Below are 26,333 nucleotides of genomic sequence, written 5' to 3' on the forward strand. Positions count from 1 at the left end.
AATATCCAGTAGAGCAGAAACAGAAGAATGGACTCTAAATGAGCTGATCTTCGATTAAATCCTAGCTCTGCTGTATACTAACAATGATAATAGTGTCTTAAATTTTTAATCCTCAGATTTTTGTGGCTTATTACTACAGCTAACTGTCTCTTCAAAGTATAATATTCTATTCTGTTATAAATGTATGTTTAATCATAATACTAAATATTTCATTTTTATTATTCTAGGACTTGCTGAGATGAATAAAAATCTGTTGCAATGGGTCTAGCAATTCACCATAATTCATTAGGAGAAAAACTTTAAATCCATCATTGATTTACATACATTAGAAGCCTGCATAAAGACATAGAAGTAAACTGAATGCTTTCATAAGCCTATACAAGAAATACTTCGGCCAGGAATTTGGCCTAGTGGTAAGAGTGCTTGCCTAGCATGCATGAAGACCAGGGTTCGATTCCTCGGTACCATATACATAGAAAAAGCCTGAAATGGTGTTATGGCTTAAGTGGTAGAGCTCTAGCCTTGAGAAAGTCCAAGGACAGTGCTTAGACCCTGAGCTCAAGCCCCAGGACTGGCAAAAAAAAAAAAAATAGAAAGAAAGAATTATTTCATACTCAGAATCTTTAATATAAAGTACCTGAAGCAATTTGTTTAAACTAGGTCTAAGCTCCCTGTGTATTACACACCAGAAAGCTCTAAGTGCAGGTATGGTTCAAGCAGTAGAGTGCTAGCCTCGAAAAACCCGAAGACAGTCAGTGCCCAGGCCCTGAGTTCAAGCCCCAGGACTAGCAAAACAAAACAAAACAAAAAACAGACACTGAATTAAAATTAAGATTTGTAAACACTTGTACTTTCTTAAGAGCCTTAGAATATACTATCTATTTGGAATATTTTTAGAAACATAGAGGACTTGATATTTCTCCCAACAGCTCTTTTTAAGAGAAAGGGGTCTGGGAGTCTGAGAAGTTTCAAACGCCAGATAAACTATACTGATAAATGCTTACCCCTATTAATTCGTATTTTATTAATATTACACAGCTCTTCTAAATATCTGTAGTTCTGTATTAAGGGTACACACAAATAGATTTGATATAAATAAGGTTCCAGTTTCGTAGAAGCATTTGTGCAAGTAAAAACAATTATAACCAAAGAAAAGATTCTTAATGCATACTTAAGCTACAGTAGAACATCAATGTTTTTGAGGACCTAGTTTCCAGTTCCAAATGACTATAAATAAGATATGAGACAGCAAACAAACCTACGTAATACCAACTGGTACTAGAAGACAACAGGGCTTTTTTTTTTTTTTCCCCTGGCGAACAGTTATTTTATTGTGCATGCTATGTTTTCAGAAAGCTGAATAACCTTTCCTCTGAGCTTTTAATACATGTAAACATATCAGTATTTATCCAACTCATGACTTCAACAGAAGAAAACACATTTATAAAAACAGTAAGGACAAGAAATACCTCATTTAAAATAAAAATACTGATTCTAATTAATTAACAATATTCTAACTGCTTTCTTTTTTGGGACTGTCCTGGGGCTTGAACTCAGGGTCTGGGTGCTATCCTTGAGCTTTTTTTGCTCAAGGCTAGAGCTCTACCACTTTGAGTAACAGCTCCACTTCCAGTTTTTAGGTTATTAATTGGAGATGAAAGCATCACACAGAGTTCCTTGCCCAGGCTGTCTTTGAACCACAATCCTCTCAGACTCCTGAGTAGCTAGAATTACAGAAACGAACCACAGCACCTAGCTCTAATATATTCATTTCATGCTAAATTTATAAAAATCTTAGCATCCTTGCCAATTATTTCTCCTCTCTAGCTAGATAAGTGCAAAATTATATGCTCATAATTTGGTTCTTATAAAAACTAGTATAGGAAAATTGGATTTAATAAATGCTTAAGAATAAATTACGCAGCTGGGTACAGTGGCTCACGCCTGTAATCCTAGCTACTCAGGAGGCTGAGATCTGAGGATCCTGGTTCAAAGCCAGTCTGGGCACTCAAGCCCATGAGACTCTTATCTCTCCAATTAGCCACTAGAAATTGGAAGTGGCACTGTGGCTCAAGGGTAGGTAGGTAGCCTTGAGCTGAAGAGCTCAGGGACAGCGCCCAGGCCCAAAGTCCAAGCCCCATGTGCAGGGGGGAGTGGGGGAGGGGTGTTCCTGCAGGGATAAACTATGCCTAATCACTGATTTCAAAAACATCCCCAGTTCTAAAATGTAACTTGTAAGAAATCCATCTGAATACTTTAAAAAAAATTCAAACAAGTAGTTAAGATACTACTTAAATTTCCCAGTGCTAAAAAGAAAAGAGAATGTGGTACACAAAAAGTGTCATTTACTTTCAGGTTCAGTGGCTCACATCTATAATCCCAGCTACTCAGTAGGCTGAGATCTGAGGGCTGCAGTTTGAAGCCAGCTGTAGCAGGAAAATCCATGAGACTTACTTTCAACTAACCAGCAAAAGTGAAGAGAAAGTGTTGCTCAAGTGATAGAGGGCTGTCCTTGAGCAAAAAAGGTCAGGGGCAATGCCTAAGCACTGAGATTAAACACCAAATTGGTGGGCATGCACACACACAAATAATAAAAATAAAATTAAAAGAGCCATCATAAAAGAAAAATTGGGGCTGGGAGTTTGGCCTAGTGGTAGAGTGTTTCCCTAATATACATGAAGACCCAGGATCAATTCCTCAGTACCACATACATAGAAAAAAGCCAGAATGGTGCTGTGGCTCAAGTGGTAGAGCTCTAGCTTTGAGAAAACCCAAGGACAGTGCTGAGGCCCTGAACCCAAGCCCAGGACTGGCAAAAAAGAAAAAAAGAAAAAAGAAAAGAAAAAGTCATTTATAGCCAAATGGTCACAAGAACATGGCCCTAAGTCTGAAAGCTGGGACATATGAAAAGCACAAGAAAATTTGGTACAAGTAAACAACTGTCTTACAGTGGAGCCTCTTAATAATGCCAGTTTGCTTTCCAAAGTGTCTATAACAACTTACTCTCACAAAGACTACAAAAGGATTCTCGCTGTCCCACAATTGATAATATTTGGTCCTATCCAGCTTTTCTGCCTTTGCCAAACGAATGTTAAATGTTTGTACTCTCCTTTCTCCAAATACATTGGCCATAGTTTGGGTGGACAGCTTTTATACACCAAATATTACCCCAGTGGAGAAAATTCCTTTCTGAATTTGCCAAGAGGTTTCACCATAAAGGAAGATGAATTTTTATTTTATTTTCTATATTTGCCTCTTTTCTGTTACCAATACTACAATACCACAGAATGTGCAAATTACAAAGAGAACAGATTTATTTTTGCAAAAAGTTCTGGTCACAGAGTAAGTGAGGAACATTTAGTACATTAGTATATTAGGTTTCTTCTTTTTTCTGCCAGTCATAAGGCTTGAACTCAGAGCCTGAGTACTGTCCCTGGGCTTTCTCAAGGCTAGGTAGAGCTCTACCACTGGAGCCATAGCACCACTTCCTGCATGCTAGGCAAGCACTCTACCACTAGGCCAAACTCCCAGCCCCTGTATTAGGTTTCTTGTTGGTAAAGCTCCAAGGCTGCCTGGGCATCAAGAGTGAGGCAAGAAGGGCCAGCAGTGTGGCCTAGTGGTAGAGTACTTGCCTAGCATGCATGAAGCCCTGGGTTCGATTCCTTGGTACCACATACACAGAAAAAAGAAGTGGTGTTGTTCCATCCCCTGCTACCTGTTAAGCTTTGAGAAGGTTACCTAATCTCTTAGAAGTTTGTGCTCTCATCAAAAATAGAAATAATATTCTCTGCCTTTATAGTTATTTTGAGAATGAAATGAATTGACTTATCTAAAGTCCTTGCTATTTTACTTGACATATCAACAAAAATAATTTACTATGAAACTTAATGATAGCATATTCTCATTTCTTTTTCATTTCTCTTTATCTGTAGAAAGATTCCATTTTTGCTTTTTTTTTTTTATTATTGTTTACTTGTTTTGCAGTCCTGGGGCTTGAACTCAGGGGTGGAATGTTGTCTCTAAGCTCTTTTGCTCAAGGCTAGCACTCTACAACTAATTTTTCCATTTCTAATTTTCTGGTGACTAATTAGAGATAAGAGTATCACAGATTTTCCTGCCAGGTCTGGCTTTGAGCCACAATCCTGAATTCTCAGCCTCTTGAATAGCTGGGATTAAAGGAAAGTGGTGCTGTGGCTCAAGGAGTAGAGCACTAGCCTTAAGCTGAAGAGCTCAGGGACAACACCCAGGCCCAGAGTTCAAGCCCCATGACCAAACAAAAGACAAGAGACACCAGTGTCCGGCTCCGTTTTTATTTTTAATACACCCTAAGCCTCATTTCTTTTTAGTATTTTTACCACAATTATCTTAAAAAAAAACAATTTCCAGGGTTTGAAAAAATCATTGTACATTTTTTTACTATTTTATTAGTTAGGCTTTTGGCTTTAGCCAGTTAATTTTGGAGGGTGAGGATGGATGCAGTTATAGCCTCACTTTGTAGTTCAAGCTAGCTTCAAACTGAAGATCTTCTTGCCTCCGCCTCCCAAATCCTGGGATTACAGCCATGTATCACCATCCTTGGCTATTTCCCTTTCCTAGGTCTTTAAGTAGAACTCATTAAACTTTGACCCTTTACTCTTTTTTTGGGTGGGGGAAGGGCAATCATGGGACTTGAACTCGGGATCTGGGCACTGTCCCTAAGCTCTTCACCTCAAGGCTAGCACTCTACCACTTTGAGCTGCAGCGCTACTTCTTGGTTTTGTGGTGGTTAATAAGAGATCAGTCTCACAGACTTTACTGCTGGGCTGGCTTTCATCCGGGATCCTCAGATCTCAGCCTCCTGGGTAGCTAGTATTACAGGGGGAAGCTACCAGTGTCTGGTGAGCTATGTTATTTTAACTCATTCCTGGACATATTTATAATGCTGATATTACTGAAGATCCTTTACAATGGTATTTCCTGCTTTTGCTTTTTCTAAGTTAGAAACAGATTAAATCTTTTCCTGTTTCAAAATCAGAACTATGAGTAAACATAGTCAGGTAACATGAATAACAATCCATGATAGAGTGAATCAATGAATTGGACCATGACTTTTATATTATTCCTAATTCTCTCTTTCAAGCATGAATATCTGGAGAAGAATATGATTTTTTTCCAGTTTTAAGACACTTTTTCTTTTCTTTTTCAAATTAGCATGTATTATCTACTTAAGGAAGAAATTCACCATGACATTTCCACGCCAAAAAATAATTAATAATAATAATAATAATACAATTTATTCCAATCTGGGAATTGGATGAGGCCTTACATGATCAACTTTTCTGTTCACAGCTGGCACTTTACCACTTGAACCACAATTCCAGTTAGAGCCTTTTGCTGTGGAGCTAAGAGTCTTTCAGATTTGTGTGCTTGGGCTGGCTCCAAACTATGATCCTCAAATATCAGCTTCCTGAGTTGCCAGGATTATAGGCATGACTCACCATCACCCCGACTGGGAGGTGCTGGTCCTAGAGCTTGAATTCAGGGCGTGGGTGCTGTCTGCAAGCTTCTTCACTCAATGCTAGCATTCTACCACTTGAGCCACCTCCATGTCTGACGCTTTGGTGGTTAATTGGTGATAAAAAGACTCACAGATTTGCTATTCAGATTGGCTTTGAACTGTGATCCTCAGATCTTAGGCTCCTAGTAGTTAGGATTATAGGTGTAAATCACCAGTTCCTAGCTTGGGGAATATTTTTAATAGCAGCATATGTGTGGATTTAATTTTTCCAGCCAATTTTTCATCGTAACTATATTATTTAATCATTTAATTCTCATTTAATGTAATCTTTAATTTGCTTTTTTTTCTTACTTTTTGGCTGTAATGGGGCTTGAACTGGGGGCCTCATACTTGTAGGTAGGCATTCTACCACTTGAGCCATACCTTGACTTTTTTTTGGCTTAGTCATTTTTTGGATGGGGTCTAATGTGTGTGCTTGGATTAGCTGTAGACACTGACCTCCTGCTAAGCTTCCTGCATAAACAGATTTACAAGCATGAGCCAGCCATCTGATGCCCAGCCATCTGAATATCTTAAAAAAATGTCATTTCTCTGCATTTGTACTTTTTTTTGGGGGGGGGAGGGCTGATCCTCAGGCTTGAACTCAGGCCCTGGGTTCTGTTCCCCCTGAGCCTCTTTGTATTTAAAGCTGGCACTGTAGCTACCACTTGAGCCAAAGCGTCACTTCCAGCTTTTTCTGTATATGTGGTACTATGGAATCAAACCCAAGGCTTCATGCATGCTAAGCAAGCACTCTACCACTAAGCCATATTCCCAGTCCTTTCCTCTGAATTTGTTAGGTGACTTCTATTTCTTTTCCTAACCTTTTAAAGAATCTTTTGAGTATTTTTCTCTAGCCATTGGTATTATATACACTATTATCCCCTATATACAGAGAAATTATTCCAGAACCTCTCTAAGATATCAAATCCAAAGATACTTGAATCTCTTATAGAATGGTGTCAGATTTGCATATAACTTAGGCATATCTTCTTGTATATTTAAAATCATTTCTAAATTACTTATAATGTTAATAAAATGTAAATGCATCATAGTTTCTGTGTCATTTAGGGAATGATCACAATTAAAAATATCTATACAGATTCAGTATAAACACATTTTTTCCAAATATTTTCAATCTATAATTAGTTGAATCCACGCATATGAAGCACAAAGACATAAAGGGCCAACTATACTCTAGTTTAATGCATTTAATATGCAACCTTGAAGTTTTAGCATATTCTTCATATTTTAAGTTACTATTATTTTCCTCCTCTCAAAAGATAAATAGAAAGTTTTAATTCTTATTCTCTGTATTTCAACAACACAGCCCTCCTTACATGTTATCTCTTTTCTTTTACTATCCCTTCCTCAATATCTCAAATATTTTTCCAACAACGGCAAATTTCCTCACCATCTATTTGTCTTAAATATATATAAACATATGTGACACAAATATACTATTATTTATTTATTTTTCCCTATCTCTCAAACAAGTTTTACTAGATACTAGTTCCAGGTTGACTGGTATTTTTATTCAGCACCACAAAGATGTATCAGTAAATTATTTGGAAAACTTGGCAATGCTTCAACTTTTTAAAAAGGGAGTTACCATATGACTCAGAATTCTACCCTAATTGGGAACAATAAAGAAAAAAAAACATCAACACACACACACAAATATTCAAAAACAGACTATTTACAATAGTCAAAAAGTGAATACAACCCAACACCCATTTACTGATGAATGACTTTTTAAAAAAATATGGTATATTCATATAATGGAATACTGTTCTCAACAAAAAGAAATGAAGTATTGCTAAATGCCACAACATGGAAGAACCTACAAAAATACTATACTAAGAGAAAGAAGTCTGTCACACACTGAATGGTTCTATCTACACCCAACATCTGAAATAGACAACTGTATACAGAGAGAAAGCACACCACAAGCTGTCTAAAGCTGGGGAAGGATGATGTAGGGCAGGGCATTTGGGAGCTATTGCAACTCTGAGTTTTCTTTGCAGGTGGTGAAAATGTTCTAAAATTGTGATTTTTGACTGCACGACTTTGTGGATAGAAGCAACAGAATTTAAAGCTTTACCTGAGTTGATTGTATAGAATCCCATAACTGAAGGTAGGCATAAGAAATGGGTGGTAACACTATTCTAATCACAGTTTTGTTAGCTGCTTTTACAAACTGAAGGTTACAGCTACAATTGTGGTCATCAAAACCACATAAACAGTATTCAAATATTATCACTTTTCAAAGGTCCAAGCATGAACTGTCTATTTTTTAAAAACTTCTTGGTATTATACCCCCATTATCTGGGCCTTATTTAGCTTTTTTTTTTTTTTTTTTTTTTTTTTTACCAGTCTTGGGGCTTGAACTCAGGGCCTGGGCACTGTCCTTGGGATTTCTCAAGGCTAACATTACCACTTGAGCCACAGCACTACTTCCGGCTTTTTCTGTATATGAGGTACCAAGGAATTGAACCCAGGGCTTTGTACATGTTAGGTAGGCACCACTAGGCCAGGCCCCCAGCCCCTGGATATTATTTATTTCTTACAAACCCTCGAGTAAAGTAAGAGGGACCTACAAAGTTTTTGGCATATATCTGTCACTATGTTGTTCTCACTCTCGGGAATCCTTTCCCTATTTTGTTTGAATTGTAATCTCATTCTTCTTAGATACAAAGATCTAACTAGTTCTACTTACTACCATAACTAGGCACTTAGCACATTCTTTCTGGCATTTAAATGCAAAATAAATTATGGTCACATCTTTCTTTATGTAATAGATTGTGAGTTCTTTGGCAGTTAAGTTAGTCATCTTTGTGTCCAGAATGTTTGACAAAACACTTTTGAAAAAGTTGTAAAACTGTACTTTTACTATAATCACAGCAAAATTGTTGACACTGATGAACTCTACATATTTTCTGTATTCTATACAATAGTTGATGATAAATATAGTGCCTAATTATATTCAAGGTGAATATGTTGCTAACTGATAGATGTACCATTTGTGTTGTAAACATCCAGAAATCTATATGACTTGGGATCTATTATCATATAATGTATTCTCGAAACAAAGAACACTTCAATTTCTGTTTCTTTGTCTACTAAAAGATACGTATGTATGTATGTAATCATATATACTGCAATACTCCTTTTTTTTCTCCAACATTTTTAATAGTGAAAAACTGGAACCAATCATTTGATTAGAAACATTTCCCCATCACATTGCTATATATTCACACAGCAAGCTACCAGTCAGCAACAACCACTGTTATGATGTACAGCAATGTAAATTTGAAACATGAACAAGTCAGACTCAAGAATGAATACATGAAAGGACTATGATTCCATTTATATAGACAAAACTAGTCTACAGTGAAAAAGGTCAGGGTAGTGGTTACCCTGGGCAGAGGAAGGGAAGGTGGCTAAAAGGGGAAATGAGGTAGGCTTTTAAGACGCTGGTAATGTTTCTACATCTGGGTGCTGATTCATAAGTGTATTCACTTTGAGAAATCATTCTGAACGGTTACACTTATGATAAATATATTATGTATATAACTTCTCAGATATGTTATACTTTCACAAACTGTAATTCAAAAACTGTAAAAATGGGATGGAAGCAATGGGATAAAGAAAAATTCAACAGTGGGTAAAATGTTTGGAATCTCTTGTCTTTTTTTTTTTTTTTAACCACCAACAGTTGAATTTGCTAATTATATTCCCTATCAATTATTTCTAGACATAAAAGGCCTGGTAGCTGCAAATCAAAATAACTCTGTAATATAGCTTTTATGATGGTAGACAGATTAATATGTGAGGTTAAGATTCTTAAGTTAATTGAAGAGAGAACCAAGTATAACTGCATAAATTATTGAAAGTATATATGTAAAAGGGGAGAGGGAGTATTCAGATAGAAAACGCAGGCACAAGGCCATTCATTGGCACATTAGATGGGAAACAACCAAAAGTCCATCAGTAGGAGCCTGGTTAAAGGAATGGTTAGAATTACTCAATGGGTTGTCTGCAACCATTAAAAAGATTAAGACAGGCTGGGAGTTTAGCCGAGTGGTAGAGTGCTTGCCCAGCATGCACAAAGACCCAGGTTCGATTCCTCGGTACCACATACACAGAAAAACCGGAAGTGGTGCTGTGACACAAATGGTAGAGCTTAAGCCTTGAGGAAAGCCCAAGGATGTGCTCAGGTCCGGAGTTCAAGCCCCAAGACTGGCAACAAAAAGAAAATTAATTAAAAAGATTAAGACAGTCAGGCATCAGGAACTCACATGATTCTAGGCAGAACAAGTCTGTGAGACTCCATCTCCACAGAGAGAAACTGGACATGAGGGCATGTGCCTGTGATTCCAGCAATGATGGGAAGGAAGAAGCCCAAAGTAGATGGAGCTCAGCTCAGGCACATGCTGGGTAGAAAGTGAGACCCTACTCTAAAAATTAACCAATGGGGGGAAAAAAAAGACTGGAGGTGTGGCTCAACAAGTTCAAGTCCTGAATTCAAACAGAATTACCACCAACAAAAAAAGAACATTCCAAGGACAGTGCTCAGGCCCTGAGTTCAAGCCCCAGGATGGCAAAAGAAAGAAAAAGAAAGGAAGGGGGGGGGGGGAATTATGGAAGTGAGGCCCTATTTTCTGAGATTTTACTAGCCCTCCAGGTGATTCTAACATATGCTGAACCTTCATAACCAAACTGACTCATTGACCCGTTCAACTGATTATTCTGTGCCATTAAAAAGAACAAAAAGCCTAATGGCTCATGCCTGTAATCATAGGCACTCAAGAGGCTGAGATCTGAGGACCACAGTTCAAAGTCAGGAGGTAGGGGAGGTCTATGCACTGTCAAATTTGCCTTTTCCATCCTGCCTTAATCCCAGAGTTTTGGGGTGTTTTTTTGTTTGTTTGTTTTGTGGGTCATGGGGCTTGAACTTGGCCTGGGTGCTGTCCCTGGAGCTCTTCTACTCAAGGCTACCACCCCTACCCTAGAGCCAAGCCCCACTTCCCATTTTCTGGAGGTTAATTGGAAATAAAGAGTCTCAGGTCCTTTTGTTCCTGGGCTGGCTTTGAACCTTGATCTCAGCCTCCAGAGTAGCTAGGATTACAGGTATGAGCCAGGACTCCTGGCTTAATCTCAGTCTTTATGCAGGACAGATTTAGAATGTCAAACACTAGACTCTATGTCATTAAGGATTTCAGAGACCAAGGAGACTGGGACATAGATCTGAAAACGGGGGATTATGAAAAATAGTAATAGGCTCTTGGAAATAAATACATTGTCAAGATGACAATATCTATGTAAAAAAATTCACCTAAAATTGTTTATGAAATCTTCCAGAAACAAAACAAAAGGGCTGGGATGTAGCAAAAAAAAAAAAGAGACTCTCCCTGGAGGATCTTACAGTCTCATAAAGAAAGAAAGAAAAAAAAATACATATATATATATATATATATATATTCCCCAGAACTAAAATGTCTCCATGAACAAATAAATTAAAATAACAAAAAATATGAAAGATCATTCTTAAATTTCAGAATGAAGATTAAAACTCCCCAAAAGCCTCCCGATTAAAGTTGTATCTTTGGACTTCTCATGTGTAGTATGGTAAACTAGCAAACAATGGAGCAATGTCTTGGAGTAATGCCTTCAAGTTTGAGTGAAAATGAATCTCAATCTAGAATTATACAACTACAGACTGCCAAGCAGGTATACAAATAAAGACGTTTTCCCACTTGTAAAGTCTTATATTTCCTTGCTGAAACTTTTAATATTCATAAATTTACAAACAAGTTCAATAGTATTTTCATCATTGTTATGTATAGTTTGTTTTCTTTCCTAAAATGGCTAGGAATTCATCAGATACAGTACAAACTAGTATAAAATCCATATTGTGGAGATTCAATCAAAAGACTTTATTTAATTCACTGTTTCAAGAACTTCACAATGTGCATTTTCTTGCTAGAGACAGGAATCTTTAACAACTGTATAATAGATCACAGGACAGAAGAGGAAAACAAGCCAAAAAGCCTCCAGGAATCCAACAGTTATCAGTAAAGGGCAACATAACTGTATAAACTGAGATGTTTCTCACTGCATGTTGTTGAAGCCAACTCTATCACTTTAACCACGAGGATTACATTAGGGACAAGTGAAGCATTATGAGACTTGCCAACCATGTTTGGGATGACTTGGAATAAAATGCTCTGTGTCAAGGGATACTCTATATTGGCCAGACCTACAAAGAAATAGGTCTTTAGTGCTCTGGTGGTATCCCTAAAGAAACAGGTTACAGGGCTGGGAATTTGGTAGCATGCTTGTCTAACATGCATAAAGACTGTGGTTCAATTCCTTGAAACCACATACACAGAAAAAAAAAAAAGAGCCAGAAACAGTGCTGTGGCTCAAGTGGTAGAGTGCTAGCCGTGAGAATGCCCAAGGATAGTGTTCAGGCCCTGAGTTCAAGCTCCATGACTGACAAAAGAAGAGAAAAATAAAATAAAATATGAACAGGTTACATTGCTGCCAGGTCTACTTTAAAGACAAAAAGGAGGAAGAGGAGGAGGGGGATGGGGAGGAAGGGGAGGAAGAGGAGGAGGAGGAGGAGGAAGAGGAGGAGGGAAGAGGAGAATTAAAGCCTATGATGTCTCAAAATCTCTCCCATTCCTAAACCTCATTACCAAAACGAACATAAATTTGTAATCTATTCAACAAAATTCAATGGAATCAGGGAAGATACCTGTACACATATACAAATGCATACACACACACATACACATGCACATGTACATGCACATGCACACACGCGCGCGCACACACACACACACACACACACACACAAATTGCACTAAGATTTTGAAATATTTACACAGAAGAAATAATCTATTCTGGAAAGTGAGGCCCCAACTTTGAAATCTTAAAAAAGAAAACGTAAGCAGGGGACAGTGTCTCAAACCTGTAATCCTAGCTACTCAGGAGGCTGAGATCTGAGGATCAAGGTTCAAAGCCAGCACAGGCAATACAAAGCCCTGAGACTCTTATCTCCAATTAATTGCTAGAAAATGGGAAGTGTCGCTGTGACTGGGAAGTGACTGGGAAGTGGCTCTGTGACTCGGAAGTGGCTGTGACTCGGAAGTGGCTCTTGTGACTCCAGGCGTAGGGCAGTAGCCTAGAGCAAAAGAGCTTAGGGACAGAACCCAGGCCCAGGGGTAGGGCGGTAGCCTTGAGCTGAAGAGCTAAGGGACAATGCCCAGGCCAGAGTTCAAGCCCCATGACCTCCTCCCCACCCCCCAAAAAAGGAACAAGTAACAAAATTTTCTTTAAACTATGTCAAAGAAATCTAGTTTAAACCAAGTGCAGTGGCTCACACTTGTAACCCAGATACTCAAAAAGCAGTCTCAGTCTAGCCCAGGCATGAATGAATGAATGAATGAATGAATAAATGACAGAGAGAGAGAGAGACACACACACACACACAGATTCAGATGTGGTAATCTCAGCTACTTGAGAGATACAGGCAGGAGATTCTCAAACTCATAGGGAAGACTTCATCTGAAAAAAATAACTTGAAAAGTAAAAAAAGGAGATGGGAGCATAACCAAATGATAGAGCACTTAGCACAAGGCTCTGAGTTCAAGCCTCAGTTTTGGGGGCGGGGCGGAACTGACTCATTAAATGAGTAACTTTAGGAAAATGACCAAAAACAGGAATATCTTGGTTAAATCAGTTAGAACTTTATCAGGACATCCATCAAATATTTAGCCCATGTCTTCTTTGATCCAAGCAGCAGAAGTACAGTAGCATACCTGTTAGACAAAGTCTACTCCCTAGTAGGACTTACAATCTAGTTAAGAATATTAATAATCCATAGAGATGCAATTACAGAGGCCAGGAGCATAGCCTAGTGTAGAGTGCTCACCTAGCATGCACAAAGCCCTGGGTTTGATTCCTCTGTATCACATACACAGAAAAAGCCAGAAGTGGTACTGTGGCTCAAAGGTAGAACACTAGCCTTGAGAAAGCCCAAGGACAGTGCACAGGCCCTGAGTTCAAGCCCCAGAATAGAAAAAATGTAATTGTAGCATGACATCCTCAGCTCCCCCATCATGCAGTAAATATAATAGGTTTATTTTTGTTTGTTTTTCAATGCTGAGGACTGGATGAACCTAAGGTCTTGAATACAGTTAGGTAAGTACTGTACCATAAAGCTCTATCCCCAGCCTAATTCATGAGCCATCTTGAAATTTTCACAATTAAAAAAAAAAGTCTGCAGAGCCAGACACTAATGGCTCTCTCCTATAATCCTAGCTACTCAGGAGGCTGAGATCTGAGAACTGAGGTTCAAAACCAGCGCAGGTAGTAAAGTCTATGAGACTCTTATCTTTAACCACCCAAAACAAGTAAAAAGTGGAGCTGTGGCTCAAGTGATAGAGTGCTAGCCTTGAGCAAAAAAAGCTCAAGGACAGCTCCAAGGTCCTGAGTTCAAGCCCCACAACTTGCATGAAAAAAAAATAATCCCAACGCAAGAAAATAACTGCCTCAATGAAAGAACACTTGGCCTAGAATGCATTCATGAGGATTTAGGTTCCATCTCTAGCACAAAAGAAAGGAAGGGTAGGGAAGAAGGAAAAGGGGTGTAGGGGGAGAGTGAGAAAATACAAGGAAATACAGTGCTACTGGAACTTGGGAAAAAAAAAAAAAAAGATGTGCTGTAGCCATAGTATTCCAAATAGTGTATAAACACATAAACCAGATATTCTCAAAAACTATCAATAAGTCTCCATCAGGTCCGACAACCAGAGGAAACACTTGAAGATATGAAAAGAGAAAGTAGGGAATGGAAGTCTAACATTTGAGCATCTATCATGTCATTTAGTTCTCAAAACTATTCTAAGAAAGCAGATCTAATAGACACCTGGAATATCTTTGAAGGGTCTACCGCTCTCTTCCAATCCACCCAGTGCTAGCTTGAGGCATAGTACCACAAACTCTATGCCCCCTCACCACAGTTCCTAAGCTAACCAGCACAACACAGGACATAATGATACTGAACAACTGAATAACTCAGGAATGACAGTCTAGGAGGTAAGGTGTGTGTGTGTGTGTGTATGTGTGCTGAACTCTAGGCCCAAGCAATGAGCTCTTTTGTTCAAGGCTAGCACTTTACCACTTGAGCCACACTCCATTTCAGGCTTTTTGTGGTGAACTGGAGATCAGAGTCTCACAAACTTTTCCTGCCTGGGCTGGCTTTAAACCTCGATTCTCAGAACTCAGCCTCCTAAGTAAGTAGGATTACATACATGAGCCACCAGTACTGAGCAGTTTAGGGACAATTAATGCAAAAGTGAGTAGTTTGTCCCCTGGATGAAGTAATATAAAAAAGAACTAGAAGTACTGCTCTGAAAAGAGCATGAAAAGAGAACGAAATTTGAGAACTCAGCAGTTAAAGACCAGAACTTAGTTTGAAAACCAAGCAATCTGAACTGAGAAACCAGTAGACAAGACAACCACACAGATGCCATTCATTTAATATATGACAATACTTCTCAGACTTACACATACAAATGCCATTGGGCCAGAAATCTGAACTTAGAGCCAACACACAGCTACAACTCTTCAAAAGGCAAGCATGCCAAGTTAAAAGAGTTTTACTATTTTGGTGGGGGGGGGGGGAGAGTTGGTGGTATTGGGGTTGAACTCAGGTCTATGTGCTTGCTAGCCCATCATTTTACCACTTGGCTCTAGTCATGGTTTTGTTGTTTACTTTAAAGAGTCTCTTGGACTTTCCTGCCTGAGCTGGCCTAGAACCTCCATTCTCCAGATTTCAGCCTCCTAAGAAGTTGAGATTATAGGCAGGCATGAGCCACAGGCACACGTGACAAGAGTTTAGACTTTGATAAGAATTTGCTCTTGCTTCTTTTTTTTTTTTTTTTTTGGCCAGTCCTGGGCTTGGGCTCAGGGCCTGAGCACTGTCCTTGGACTTTCTCAAGGCTTAGGCTTAGCACTCTACCACTTGAGCCTCAGCACCACTTCCAGCTTTTTTCAATGTATGTACTGAGGAATCGAACCCGGGTCTTTGTGCATGCTAAGCAAGCACTCTACCACTAGGCCAAAATCCCGGCCCCTCTTTTTTTTTTTTAAGTGAGAAAGGACAAGAATGCAAAAGGTTAAGAATCTGCTACAGACAACAAGAACAAATGTTTCTATCTTAGGAATATAACAAAAATATAGAAATTATTTGAACAAACCCTAAGCATCTTACAAACATTTCACTTTAAAATTTTTTTCAGCCGGGCCCTGGTAGCTCACACTTGTAATCCTAACTACTCAGGAGACTGAGATCTGGGGATCATGGTTCAAAGCCAGCTGGGTAGGAGAAGCCATGAGACTTGTATCTCCAATAACCACCAAAAAATGAGAAGTGGCACTGAGGCTCAAAGTGGTGGAGTACTAGCCTTGAACAAAAGAGTTTATGGGCAGCACCCAAGCCCTGGGTCAAGCCCCATGATCAAAAAAAAAAAAATCATCTAATTAGTATTGTCCAAAATATAATTTCTTAAGGTAACTCTTTTATATACATTCCTTATAGTTTTACTTCCACTGCAAAGTGAATAGTGGAAAGAATACAGTAACTCTTTTCTCTCTTACCCCCCACCTCCTCTCACTGTCTTGCCCTCCTTCCTCTTCCCCTATTCCTCTCCTTCCTTCTTCTCGCCTCTTTTCTCCCTCCCCTTCTTCCCTCCACCAGGGAAGTTCATGCCAGGCTATGAACTCAGGGCCTTGAGCTCTAACTCAGCTTTTTCTCTCTACCACTTAAGTCAAGCTTTAGGGAGACTCTCAGGTTTTTCTGCCTGCGCTGCCTTTGAACCACAATCCTCAGATCTCAGCATCCTAAGTAGCTAGGATCATAAATGTGAGCCACTAGGGCACACCTGAAACAACGAGCTTATACATGCCAAAAAAGTGGTTTAGTATTGAACTACATCCCCAATCCTCACAGCAGTATCTTCTATCCCAAATTACATGTGATATAAATTAATGTTTTCATCCTAAAAAAATTACCTTTCAAACTCATCTCCCACTTAACAAAAATTGATAAGGTATGGATCCTAAGAAAGACAAATGAAGGGAAGGTCATGATCTTAGACATCTTTCCCTATGGATTAACTATGAAGACAAGATTGAAGAGATCCTATGTCTTCTTTATCAAAAAATATCTTTTATCCTAGAATCCTATTGCACCTGATCACCATTGGGCCTTCTATATACAGGTTATATACCAATTAATAGAGGAGACTTTGAGAAACTAACCTACAGTTAACTGTGAATGTCTAACTGCCCATGCTTGATTGAACAACTTAAACTGACTAGAATGAAACAAAACAACACCAAAAAAAAAAAAATGGATTACAGTACGTCTGATATTAGGATAAAAACTAAATTTTAGTCTACTCAAAAACCTGGATTACATAAAATGATATTCAATACCACCTTAAGCAAATGCAATTTAAAATCACAATCGAGTGTTAGTATATTCCATCAAATGGCTATAATCAAGAGTCAAAATAGTTAAGATAGTACATGTGGTAAGTTTCTTACCACAGTAAAAAATATGTAAAGAAAATCTTTGCACTCTACTATCTGAAATATAAAATGAATAAAATGAAACAACTATTTTGAAAAAATATGGAGGGATTTGTTTTTTTAGACAGGGTTCTTGCTATGTAGTCCAGGCTGGACTTTAACTCAAAATCCTCCTGCCTCAGCGTCTCAGAACACTTAGAATTATGGTCCAGAAATACCAAAGGAAACAAAAATGTTATTTCCAAATAAAGATTTGCACACAAATACTCACAGAATTGTTCATATAGCCCAAATCTGGAAACAATTCATATACCCTTCAACTAGCAAGTAGTTAACAATTGTATAGCCATATAATGGAAAATCATTCAGAAATAAAAGAATGGATGGAACTACTAATAAAGTCAACAACACAAATACATCTCACTACTATCATGCAGGATGAAAATGAGACACACAGCTATATACAAAGTGTGATTACATTTATATGAAATGCTAAAGAAGTCAAAAGTGCAAAGAAAGAAAATAGATTAGGTCAGGCACCACTGGCTCACACCTGTAATCAATCCTAGCTACTTAGGAGGCAGAAATCTGAGGATCAAGGTTTGAAGCCAGCTCTCACAGGAAAGAGTCCATGAGACTCTTATTTCCAATAAACTACTCAAAAAAGATGGACGTCATACTGTGGCTCAAGTGGTAGAGCATTTGTCTTGCGCAAAAGAAGCTCAGGGACAGGGACCAGTCCCAGAGTTCAAGTCACAAGACAGGCAAAAAAAAAAAAGTAGAGCAGCTACTGCTTTGAGTGCAGAAGTGGATAGATACTGACTACAAAGACACATGAGGAAACTTGATGGAACTATTCCAAGAAAAATTCACTAGAGTCATGAGTACAAAGCTGCATATCTGCAACACAATCCACAAAACTGTACCCTTTAAAGTATACTTACATTTTACTCACCATAAATTATGGCTCAATAAAGTTTTAAAAAAAAAGATCGTAGCTGATGAAACTGTATGTCACTAGGTAACTTGTGGGGTTAACCAGAGTCTTCATTTCCTTTCATGTACACTTGTACACATCTTATTTTTAAAGCAATTGCTTTTATGTCATGCAATTATGGGGCTTCCACACTGGAAAAAGGATTATACAGTTACCTATACCCTAGTTGCCCTATCTCATGAAGAGGTTATGAAATAACAAGATAACTGATGAGAAAGTTCTTTGGCAACTGTAAAATATTACACAATTACAAAGTCGACTTAACTTTTTTTTTTTACAAAAAATAGACATAAAATATTTTTATACATCCTAGACCTGGGATCCTTGTAAATTTGAGTACCCAAAGTCAACCTTTACTCAGAAATAATAAATAGTTGCCTTTGAAATACCCCTCTAGAATCTGCTTCCTATTTTGTCCCTTGGGTTACTGAATGTCTCAGTGTAGTATTATCTAGTATTATCTGAACTTTCATTTTCCAGGGGGGTGGGAAAAACTGTGAAGAAATTTTTTTTTAAAGTCAGCCTAGCATAGTAAGACATTTACTTCCCAGTAGGGGGAAAATCAATATCTACAAAACTATCTTTTACTAAGCCCTTTTCTAAAATGTACACAACAGTTAAATTTCTCCACCTGCAATATTTTAATTCCACATATCTTTACTGCATCCTGATGTGGCTTGCATTCGTGACAGAGGGTAGTTTGAAAAAAAAAATATGAAAACCTGTAAAAACCCGTGTGGTACAGTCATTTCACACTTTTGCCTGCAGCAAAATTTTACACTTTTTTTCCTACTGCCTATTATACAAGTGGGTTCTCCACTACCCTATCGAGTTGGAATGATATTTGACATTTGGCCTAGTTGTGCTTGCCATTTTCCACACTGTGGTTAAGCATTTTGGAAGACACACAATCTCCTTCCAATGAAGTTTCAACGACTGGATTTTTACTCTGAAACCAAAAGTTTCTACCACATCTCACAAGCTCGGAGTTATTCCACCAGCAACAAGTACTGCAACCAAAAATAGACAAAAAAAAAAAAAAAAGCCTACCAAATACTCCCCCCCGCGAAAATTCTGTTATCGTTTTCGATTTTTTTTTTTTAAGACACCTTTCCAGTAACAGGTGTTAAGGAGGGAGAAGACTCTCTACAGCCAATTCTAATGCCAAGGCTTTTCACCGCTGGACTCGGGTGCCACTTCAGCCTGGTCAATAGCCATCCTAACTAACCTGTTAGGTGTCACGTTTCTTCTTCGGTAACACTAAAGTAGCTCAGTCTGGTAAAAAAAAAATAAAATAAATGCACAGCTCCAATTTTAGTTTCCAAGAACCCCCCCACACACACACATACATACATACACACACACAAACACACACACACAGGAGATGGGCCCTTTGCCTAACTTAAAACTTGCTTTACCCAAAGCCACATCAAGGACTGGGCCAAACGTGCAAGTCGGTTCCCCCCCCCCCATGCCAACCAGAGCTGGGAAGGAGCCTCCCAGAGGGCGACTGGTCACGGGGCGAGGAGAAGGGGAGGGGGGGGCGCGGCAAGGAGGGGAGGAGGAGGGAGGGCTGAGGTCCAGTCCAGCCCGCGCCCAACTCCCTTTTGGAAAGCCCGGGACCGCGGGGAGCCCCAAGCTACTCAGGCCGCCGGTGCAAAGGGAAGGGGGGGGGGGAGCCGTGAGAGGCCAAGCGGCGGGCGCGTGGCTGAGGCCGGACGTAAACAAACCCACCGTGGGGCGGGCGGGGTGGGGGCTGAGCATGGCGGAGGAGGGGGTGCGGTGTGGAGAACCGGACTCCGGTTCACGTTCCCCCCACACACACCACCACCACCACACACCCCGGCGCGGGCCCAGAAGCCGCCGAGGATCTCCAGGGTCCTGGACCACCAGCGCGCGCGCTGCCTCAGGGGCCGGCCCCGAACCTCAAAAGGTTCCCCGCCTCCGGAGCCCCGAGCCCCCGGCGAGGCCACACGAGCTGCGGGCGCGCGCGCCCTCCCACTCCCGCCCCGCCGCAGCGCCCCTAACCTGAACGCGCAATCCGGGTCTCGGGCGTCTCGGCCTGGTGAACCCAGTCCGTTCCTTTTGCTGAAAAGCTTCTGAAACAGCGTGGGGGCCATGCTGGGCCAATGACCCGGGCCGGGGTCGCTCGGCTAGGGAGCTCGCGATGGGTCCCCCCAACCCCCGCCCCCAAAGCTCCTACAGCCGCCTCGCCACCCCCATGGGCGCCTCAGTCATATGACAGAAATTAGTCACTTCAAACGGCCACGGCGCGCGGGGCGGGGCGCGAGGCGAGGCCGGCGCTGATTGGCTGGCGGCGAGCCCCGTCACGTGTCGGCGTGAGGAGGGAGGGGAGGGGGAGAGAGGGTGGAGCGCGGGCGGGGGGTGGTGAGGCGGGGCCGTGGGGCGGGGCCGTGGGGCGGGGCCGGCTGCCAGAGGCTGAGTGAGTCCCGTCCTCTTCCCCCCCCCCAGTCCCCCGCCCCCGGGCGGCTCACGAGGCGGGGCGTGCCCGGAGCGCGGAGGGCACCGCTCCCTCGCTGGCCCTCCGGACGGACGGGCAGCTCTCCGAGGCTGTCAGTGCCCATCTGGGGATGACGGTGGGGATGACGCAGGAACGACGACGACGACGCGGACCTCGGAGGACGCAGGTGCCCGCGATCCACAGGGGTGCTTCGGGCACCCGCCCGCGGCCGACTCTCGGCTCTGCCAGCAGGGCCCGGGCGTGCCGCCGGAGTGGGGGAGGGGGCCGAATTTGGAGCCCTGGGCCCCAGCTTGGCGGTGAAAAGCGCCGGCTCTGATTTACTGTCACTTATGGACCACCACCGTCGTGGCTCCGGACAAAGACGCCCTCTCGGCTTGGGGACATCGGTGGCCCCTCCTCAGAGGTTTTCAACTGGTAAACCCTGTAGGAAGGAACCCCCATTCCCGACAGGAGGGTCGAGCTGTTTCCTTGATAACCGAGAAAAAAAAATCACATTTGAAACCCACGGAGGAAAGGGGTCTGAAGCAACCGTCTATCTACGAATATCTGAATATCTGACCCTTCACGTGAAGTGTTTAGAATTCTGGGGGCTGAGGGTAGATAGTTCAGTGGTAAAGGGCCTTCTTGAAGACTATCATTGTTGAGGCAGGAGTAAGAATGGGTGCGTGTGTGTGTTTTCCACGCGCGGAACTCGGGACCTGCACATTGTCCCATGGGGTTCTCTCAAGGCTGGCACTCACTCTACCACTTGAACCACAGCTTCTTCTGTGTATGTGGTACTGAGGAATCGAACCCACAGTTTCATGTATGCAAGGCAAGCAATCCACCACTAAGCCACATTCCCAGCCCAGGAATCAGAACTTTCATGAGATAGAAAGTATACATAAATGTGTAGGTATGGGGAAAGTAGGAACTGTGAAACTGGAACCAAAGAGAAGAGCAAGGAAACAGGATAATACCTTACAGAAAGAAAGAAACAGGAAATATGGTGCATAAATGACCTCACAGTCTTTTTGAGCCCATACAGCTAAAATATATCAGGATTCAGACAAAACTAATCCCACACATTATTCACATCCTCATCTACTCACTCGCTCAAAGATAGGCAGTTTTCTGAGAAATGTGGATATAAGGAAATAATGAACATGGCCAGATGGTTAATTTTGGCAAGTAGGTGTAGAAATAAATCATGTGCAGATAGAACTTAAATTTCAAGTACCCTCATTTACATAGTAAAAAATAAATGTGACAATTTATATCTCTTTGATAATTTGCTCATGGCCAACACGTTAAGTTCCAATTTTACAATCAGGTCTGGTGTTAGAGGATGGTCTCAAACTCAAAATCCTCCTGCTTCTACCTCACAAGTGCACAAGGTCAAGGTTTCTAAAGCACTAATTAGAAATGATTAAGAAATGTACTCATAGCTAGACACAATGTCTAGCCCTGTCATCTCAACTACACAAGAAGCTGAAAGGGTTGGGAACATGACCTAGTGGTAGAGTGCTTTCCTAGCATGCATGCAGACCTGGGTGCAAAACAAAAAAGTCAGAAGCAGTACTGTGGCTCAAGTGGTAGACCTCTAGCCTTGTGAAAGCCCAAGGGCAGTGTATAGGCTCTGAGTTCAAGTCACAGGACCGGCAAAAAAAAAAAAAGAGTAAGCCGAAACAGTGTTGAAGTTTCAGGCTAACCAGGGCAACACAGCCTATGTCAACAGAAAAAGCTAAGCATGGTTGTATGCATTTGTGAACTCAGCTACAATTGAAAGTGTAAATAGGAGGACAGTGGTCTAGGCTGACACTGGCAAAAGGAGACCCTATCTCAAAAATAATTTGAGCAAAGTGGTCTGCAGGTGTGGCTCAAGTAGTAGGAGTACCTGTCAAGTGTGAAGCCCTGGGTTCAAATCCCAAATGCTAGTACCACAATACCACAAGAAGGAAGGAAGGAAAGGAAGGAAAGGAAGGAAGGAAGAAAGGAAGGAAGGAAGGAAGGAAGGAAGGAAGGAAGGAAGGAAGGAAGGAAGGAAGGCCGGCCTAAATGTTTATATTTGGGACTCTAGGATGGCACAGTAAACAAAACAATTTTCTAGGTGAGAAGGTACTAAATATAGCGACTAGTGTAAAGGAAATAACTTAGTGATGAATGAAGGCAGAGGAAAGTACTTCTGAGGCGATAAAATTTGAAGTACCTAGCTTAAAAATCACTTAAAAGTCCTCTGTGAGTTACCTGCCCAAATCCAGAACCTATATAGGATTCAAAATACCAGAACTATATCACCTATACATTTCAGATATCCCTCTGGATTCTGGCACCCAACACTGTGATGTATTTTTCCAAAAGGATATATGTATATAGTATAGACATTTTTTTGCCAGTCCTGGGCTTGAGCTCAGGGCCTGAGCACTGTCCTTGGACCCTTCCACTAGGCCAAACTCTCGGCCCTAGTATAGACATTTTATAAACAAAATGTAAGTCCGTGTTTTTTAAACGTGAAAATGTATGCATCCTATCAGTCAATGAGTCAATCATTTAGGGAAGTTCTGTTTTTACACTGGTAAATTATTATTTATGAGTGGAAACAGATGAGCTTTCTGTACAAAACCAAAGACTCTAAGGACTAATGGCTACTCAAGACTAGCACAGAGAATATTTCCAGGTCTCTTCAGAAGGAAGTTTCCAAATACAATAACCTTATGTGCTTTCATCTTGGGAAAAATTGCTTCATGGGTAATTATAGTTATTAATAGTAAGGGGAAAGAACATTACTGCTTACATAAGAGATACCTTAGTATTCTCTAGTCACGCAATAGCTTCATTTCTGTACTCTCAGGGTTACACTTGAAAGGTACATAGAAAATCAATTTGGAGGGCTTGCCTAGCATACACAAAGACCCGGGTTCGATTCCTCGGGACCATATACATAGAAAAAGGCTAGAAGTGATTCTGAGGCTCAAGTGGTAGAGCTCTAGCCTTGAGAAAGTCTAAGGACAGTGCTCAGGCCCTGAGCTCAAGCCCAGAACTAGCAAAAAAAAAAAAAAAAAGAAAAAAAGAAAATCAATTTGTTAGCACTCATTTCATTTATATTGCAGTGTAGTGCTAAAATCAGACTCAAAGAACATTTAATTGATAAGTCTATAATAAAACAGGATACAACTCTACTTAAATATTTCTGAAATCAGTATCAGTGTATACTATTTTCTTTTTACTTACTACTGCCTCATTCCATTGAAAAGCTAAGGTATTTTAAAAGCAGCCTTTTTAAGTTTAAGGAGTCAGCCTGGAAGAAATATGAGAAAGCCAAGAATTGTTATCTACTAATGCTATGTTCTGTGAATGTGCAACTACTGAGTTGCAAATATTCAACATTAATCCTACATTCTCAAGAAGATTTGGTCTCTCCCAAATCCTAACAATCTATGGTCTCCATCAAAGTGCCTCCAAAACCCTTCTGAAAATATAATGAGTAAAACTCTTCACTAAAAGCCACCTTCTGGTTTCAAGATATGTAAAAGATGGCAACAAACTGGAATCTTGATCCTTTAACCACTACACTAAGACAGTGGTACTAACATATTCTGAAATATTTACATTTACATTGATCACTTCTCAGAACATGCAGTCCACTTATATGGACTTAGGGTAGCTGAGTTTTAAAACCTCTTCAACCAACTACTTACTGCCATGTAATAGGAAAAGGTGGCTTTGCCAACACCACTGTTGCTTATTACCAGCTTCCAGCCATGGCCAATCACACTGTGTTCTTCTATATTGCCACCAATAGCAAATCCTTGGAACAGGTCTCCTTGGAGCTATTTGCAGACCAAGTTCCAAAGACAGCACAAAACTTGTGCTCTGAGCACTAGAGAGAAAGGATTTGGTTAGAAGGGTTTCTGTTTTCATTGGGATTATCCCAGGATTCCTGGGTTGTGATTTCACATGCCATAATGGCACTGGTGGCAAGTCCATTTTGGAGAGAATTGAGGATTCAAACTTCATCCTAAGGCATACAGGCCCTGGCATCTTGTTCATAGCAAAAGCTGGACCAAACACAAATGGATCCCATTTGTTTTTGTCTGCACTGTCAAGACTGATTGACTGGATAGCAAGCATGTGGTCTTTGGGAAGTTGGAATAAAGCATGAAAGTTATTCAGGGGCTTGGGTCTGGGCGTGGCAAGACCAGCAAGGTGACCATTACCAAATGCAGATAACTCTTAGTACATTTGACTTGGTTTGTCATAACCACCATTTCTTCTGTGTGCAGCTCAGGAGAGCACCCTCCACCACATCTGCTTGCAATGTGCTATAATCTTTGTGTTCTCACTGCAGTTCTTTGGGTACCAGGTTTTTTCCTCTCTGCCCTCCAAGTCTAGCTGGATTGCAGAGTAAAGTTTATGATTATGAATAAAAACTAAACAAAAAAAGGCAGTAGTAGTTTGAAGTACCAAAAAGCAATATATATATATATATATATATATTCAGCAAATACTTAAGTCTTCCCTCAGAATCTTAGACTGTTTCAGTCACTGGAATTAGGGTGTTGAAAATAGAGTCCCTCTTCTTGGGAACTTAGTTCTTAATAGGAAGAAAAAGATGAAACAAGATATTGCAAATTGTGATTGGAGTGAGGAAAGAGCTGACAGAAAGCACTGAAATTTAGATAGGTTGGTCAGAGGAGGCCCATGCTAACATGCTAATATCTGAGCTGAACCCTAAAGGATTAAAAGAATCTAGCTATACTAGAGAACATTCTGGCTGAGAGAAGAAAAAATATGAAGATTCTATGGCAGTGATATTTTTGGTCTGTTTAAAGAAGAGAAAGTACTCAGGAGGCTGGGATCTGAGGATTATGGTTCAAAGCCAGCCCGGCTTGAAAGTCTGTGAGACTCATCTCCAGTCAACCACCAGAAAACTGGAAGTGGTGCTGTGACTCAAGTAGTAGAGCGCTAGCCTTTAAGTGAAGACCTCAGGAACTGTACCCAGGCCCAGAGTTCAAGTACTGTGACTGACCAAAAAAAAAAAATCATAATAAAACAGATAGATGTGAAAGGAGGTCAATAAACTAGAGAATACTCTGGCAAGAAGAGATGGTTTGGATATAGTTAGAAAACTGTAAGGGGCCAGATTAATAATAAGTTTTCATAAATCACAGGGAGACTGAGTAATAGGAGCAACAATAAAATTATATTATTAAAAAAAAAAAAAAACCACAAACCCAGCTGGGCACTAGTGGCTCACATCTGTAATCCTAGCTAATATCTGAGGGTGGCAGTTCAAAGGCAGCCCAGGTAAGAAAATCTGTGAGACTCTTATTTCCAATTAACCACCACTGTTGATAAAATTGGTAGAGCACTAGCCTTGAGCTGAAAAACTCAGAGACAGTACTCAAGGTCAAGTCTCATGATCAACCAAAAAAAAAAAAAAGATGATAGGAGCAATTGAATGAGTTTAAAATAGTAGAGGAATATGATCTAATGTAGAATTTATTCTGGTTGTTCTGTAGAGAAAAAAATCAGAATAAGAATGGAAGTGTGCTTTTTTCTCAAAGAGAAAGCAACTATGTGACTATCGCTATTGTAGAGGAAAAGTGGTAGTAGCTAATGAGTGTTCTTTATTTATTTATTTTGCCAGTCCTGGAGACTGAACTCAGTGCCTGAGCACTGTCCTCGGACTTTCTTCAAGGTTAGTGTTCTACCACTTGAGCCACAGCACC

General features: G+C 40.5%; 1 protein-coding gene across 2 annotated transcripts in view; it reads right to left on the minus strand.

The window, feature by feature from the left end:
- Fnip1 (folliculin interacting protein 1) overlaps positions 1–20,353 on the minus strand; it is a 59,702-nt gene extending 39,349 nt beyond the window's left edge. For both annotated transcript variants that reach the window (XM_090321134.1, XM_090321133.1), the window contains exon 1: positions 20,169–20,353. In XM_090321134.1, coding sequence (XP_090177260.1) covers positions 20,169–20,260 — 92 coding nt within the window. In that variant the 5' untranslated portion in view covers positions 20,261–20,353. The remainder of the gene's footprint in view (positions 1–20,168) is intronic.
- Positions 20,354–26,333: the final 5,980 nt, after the last annotated feature.

This window comes from Megascapheus bottae, chromosome 29 (genome assembly GCF_031878675.1).
Source record: "Megascapheus bottae isolate mThoBot1 chromosome 29, mThoBot2.hap1, whole genome shotgun sequence".
NCBI classification, from domain to species: Eukaryota; Metazoa; Chordata; class Mammalia; order Rodentia; family Geomyidae; genus Megascapheus; species Megascapheus bottae.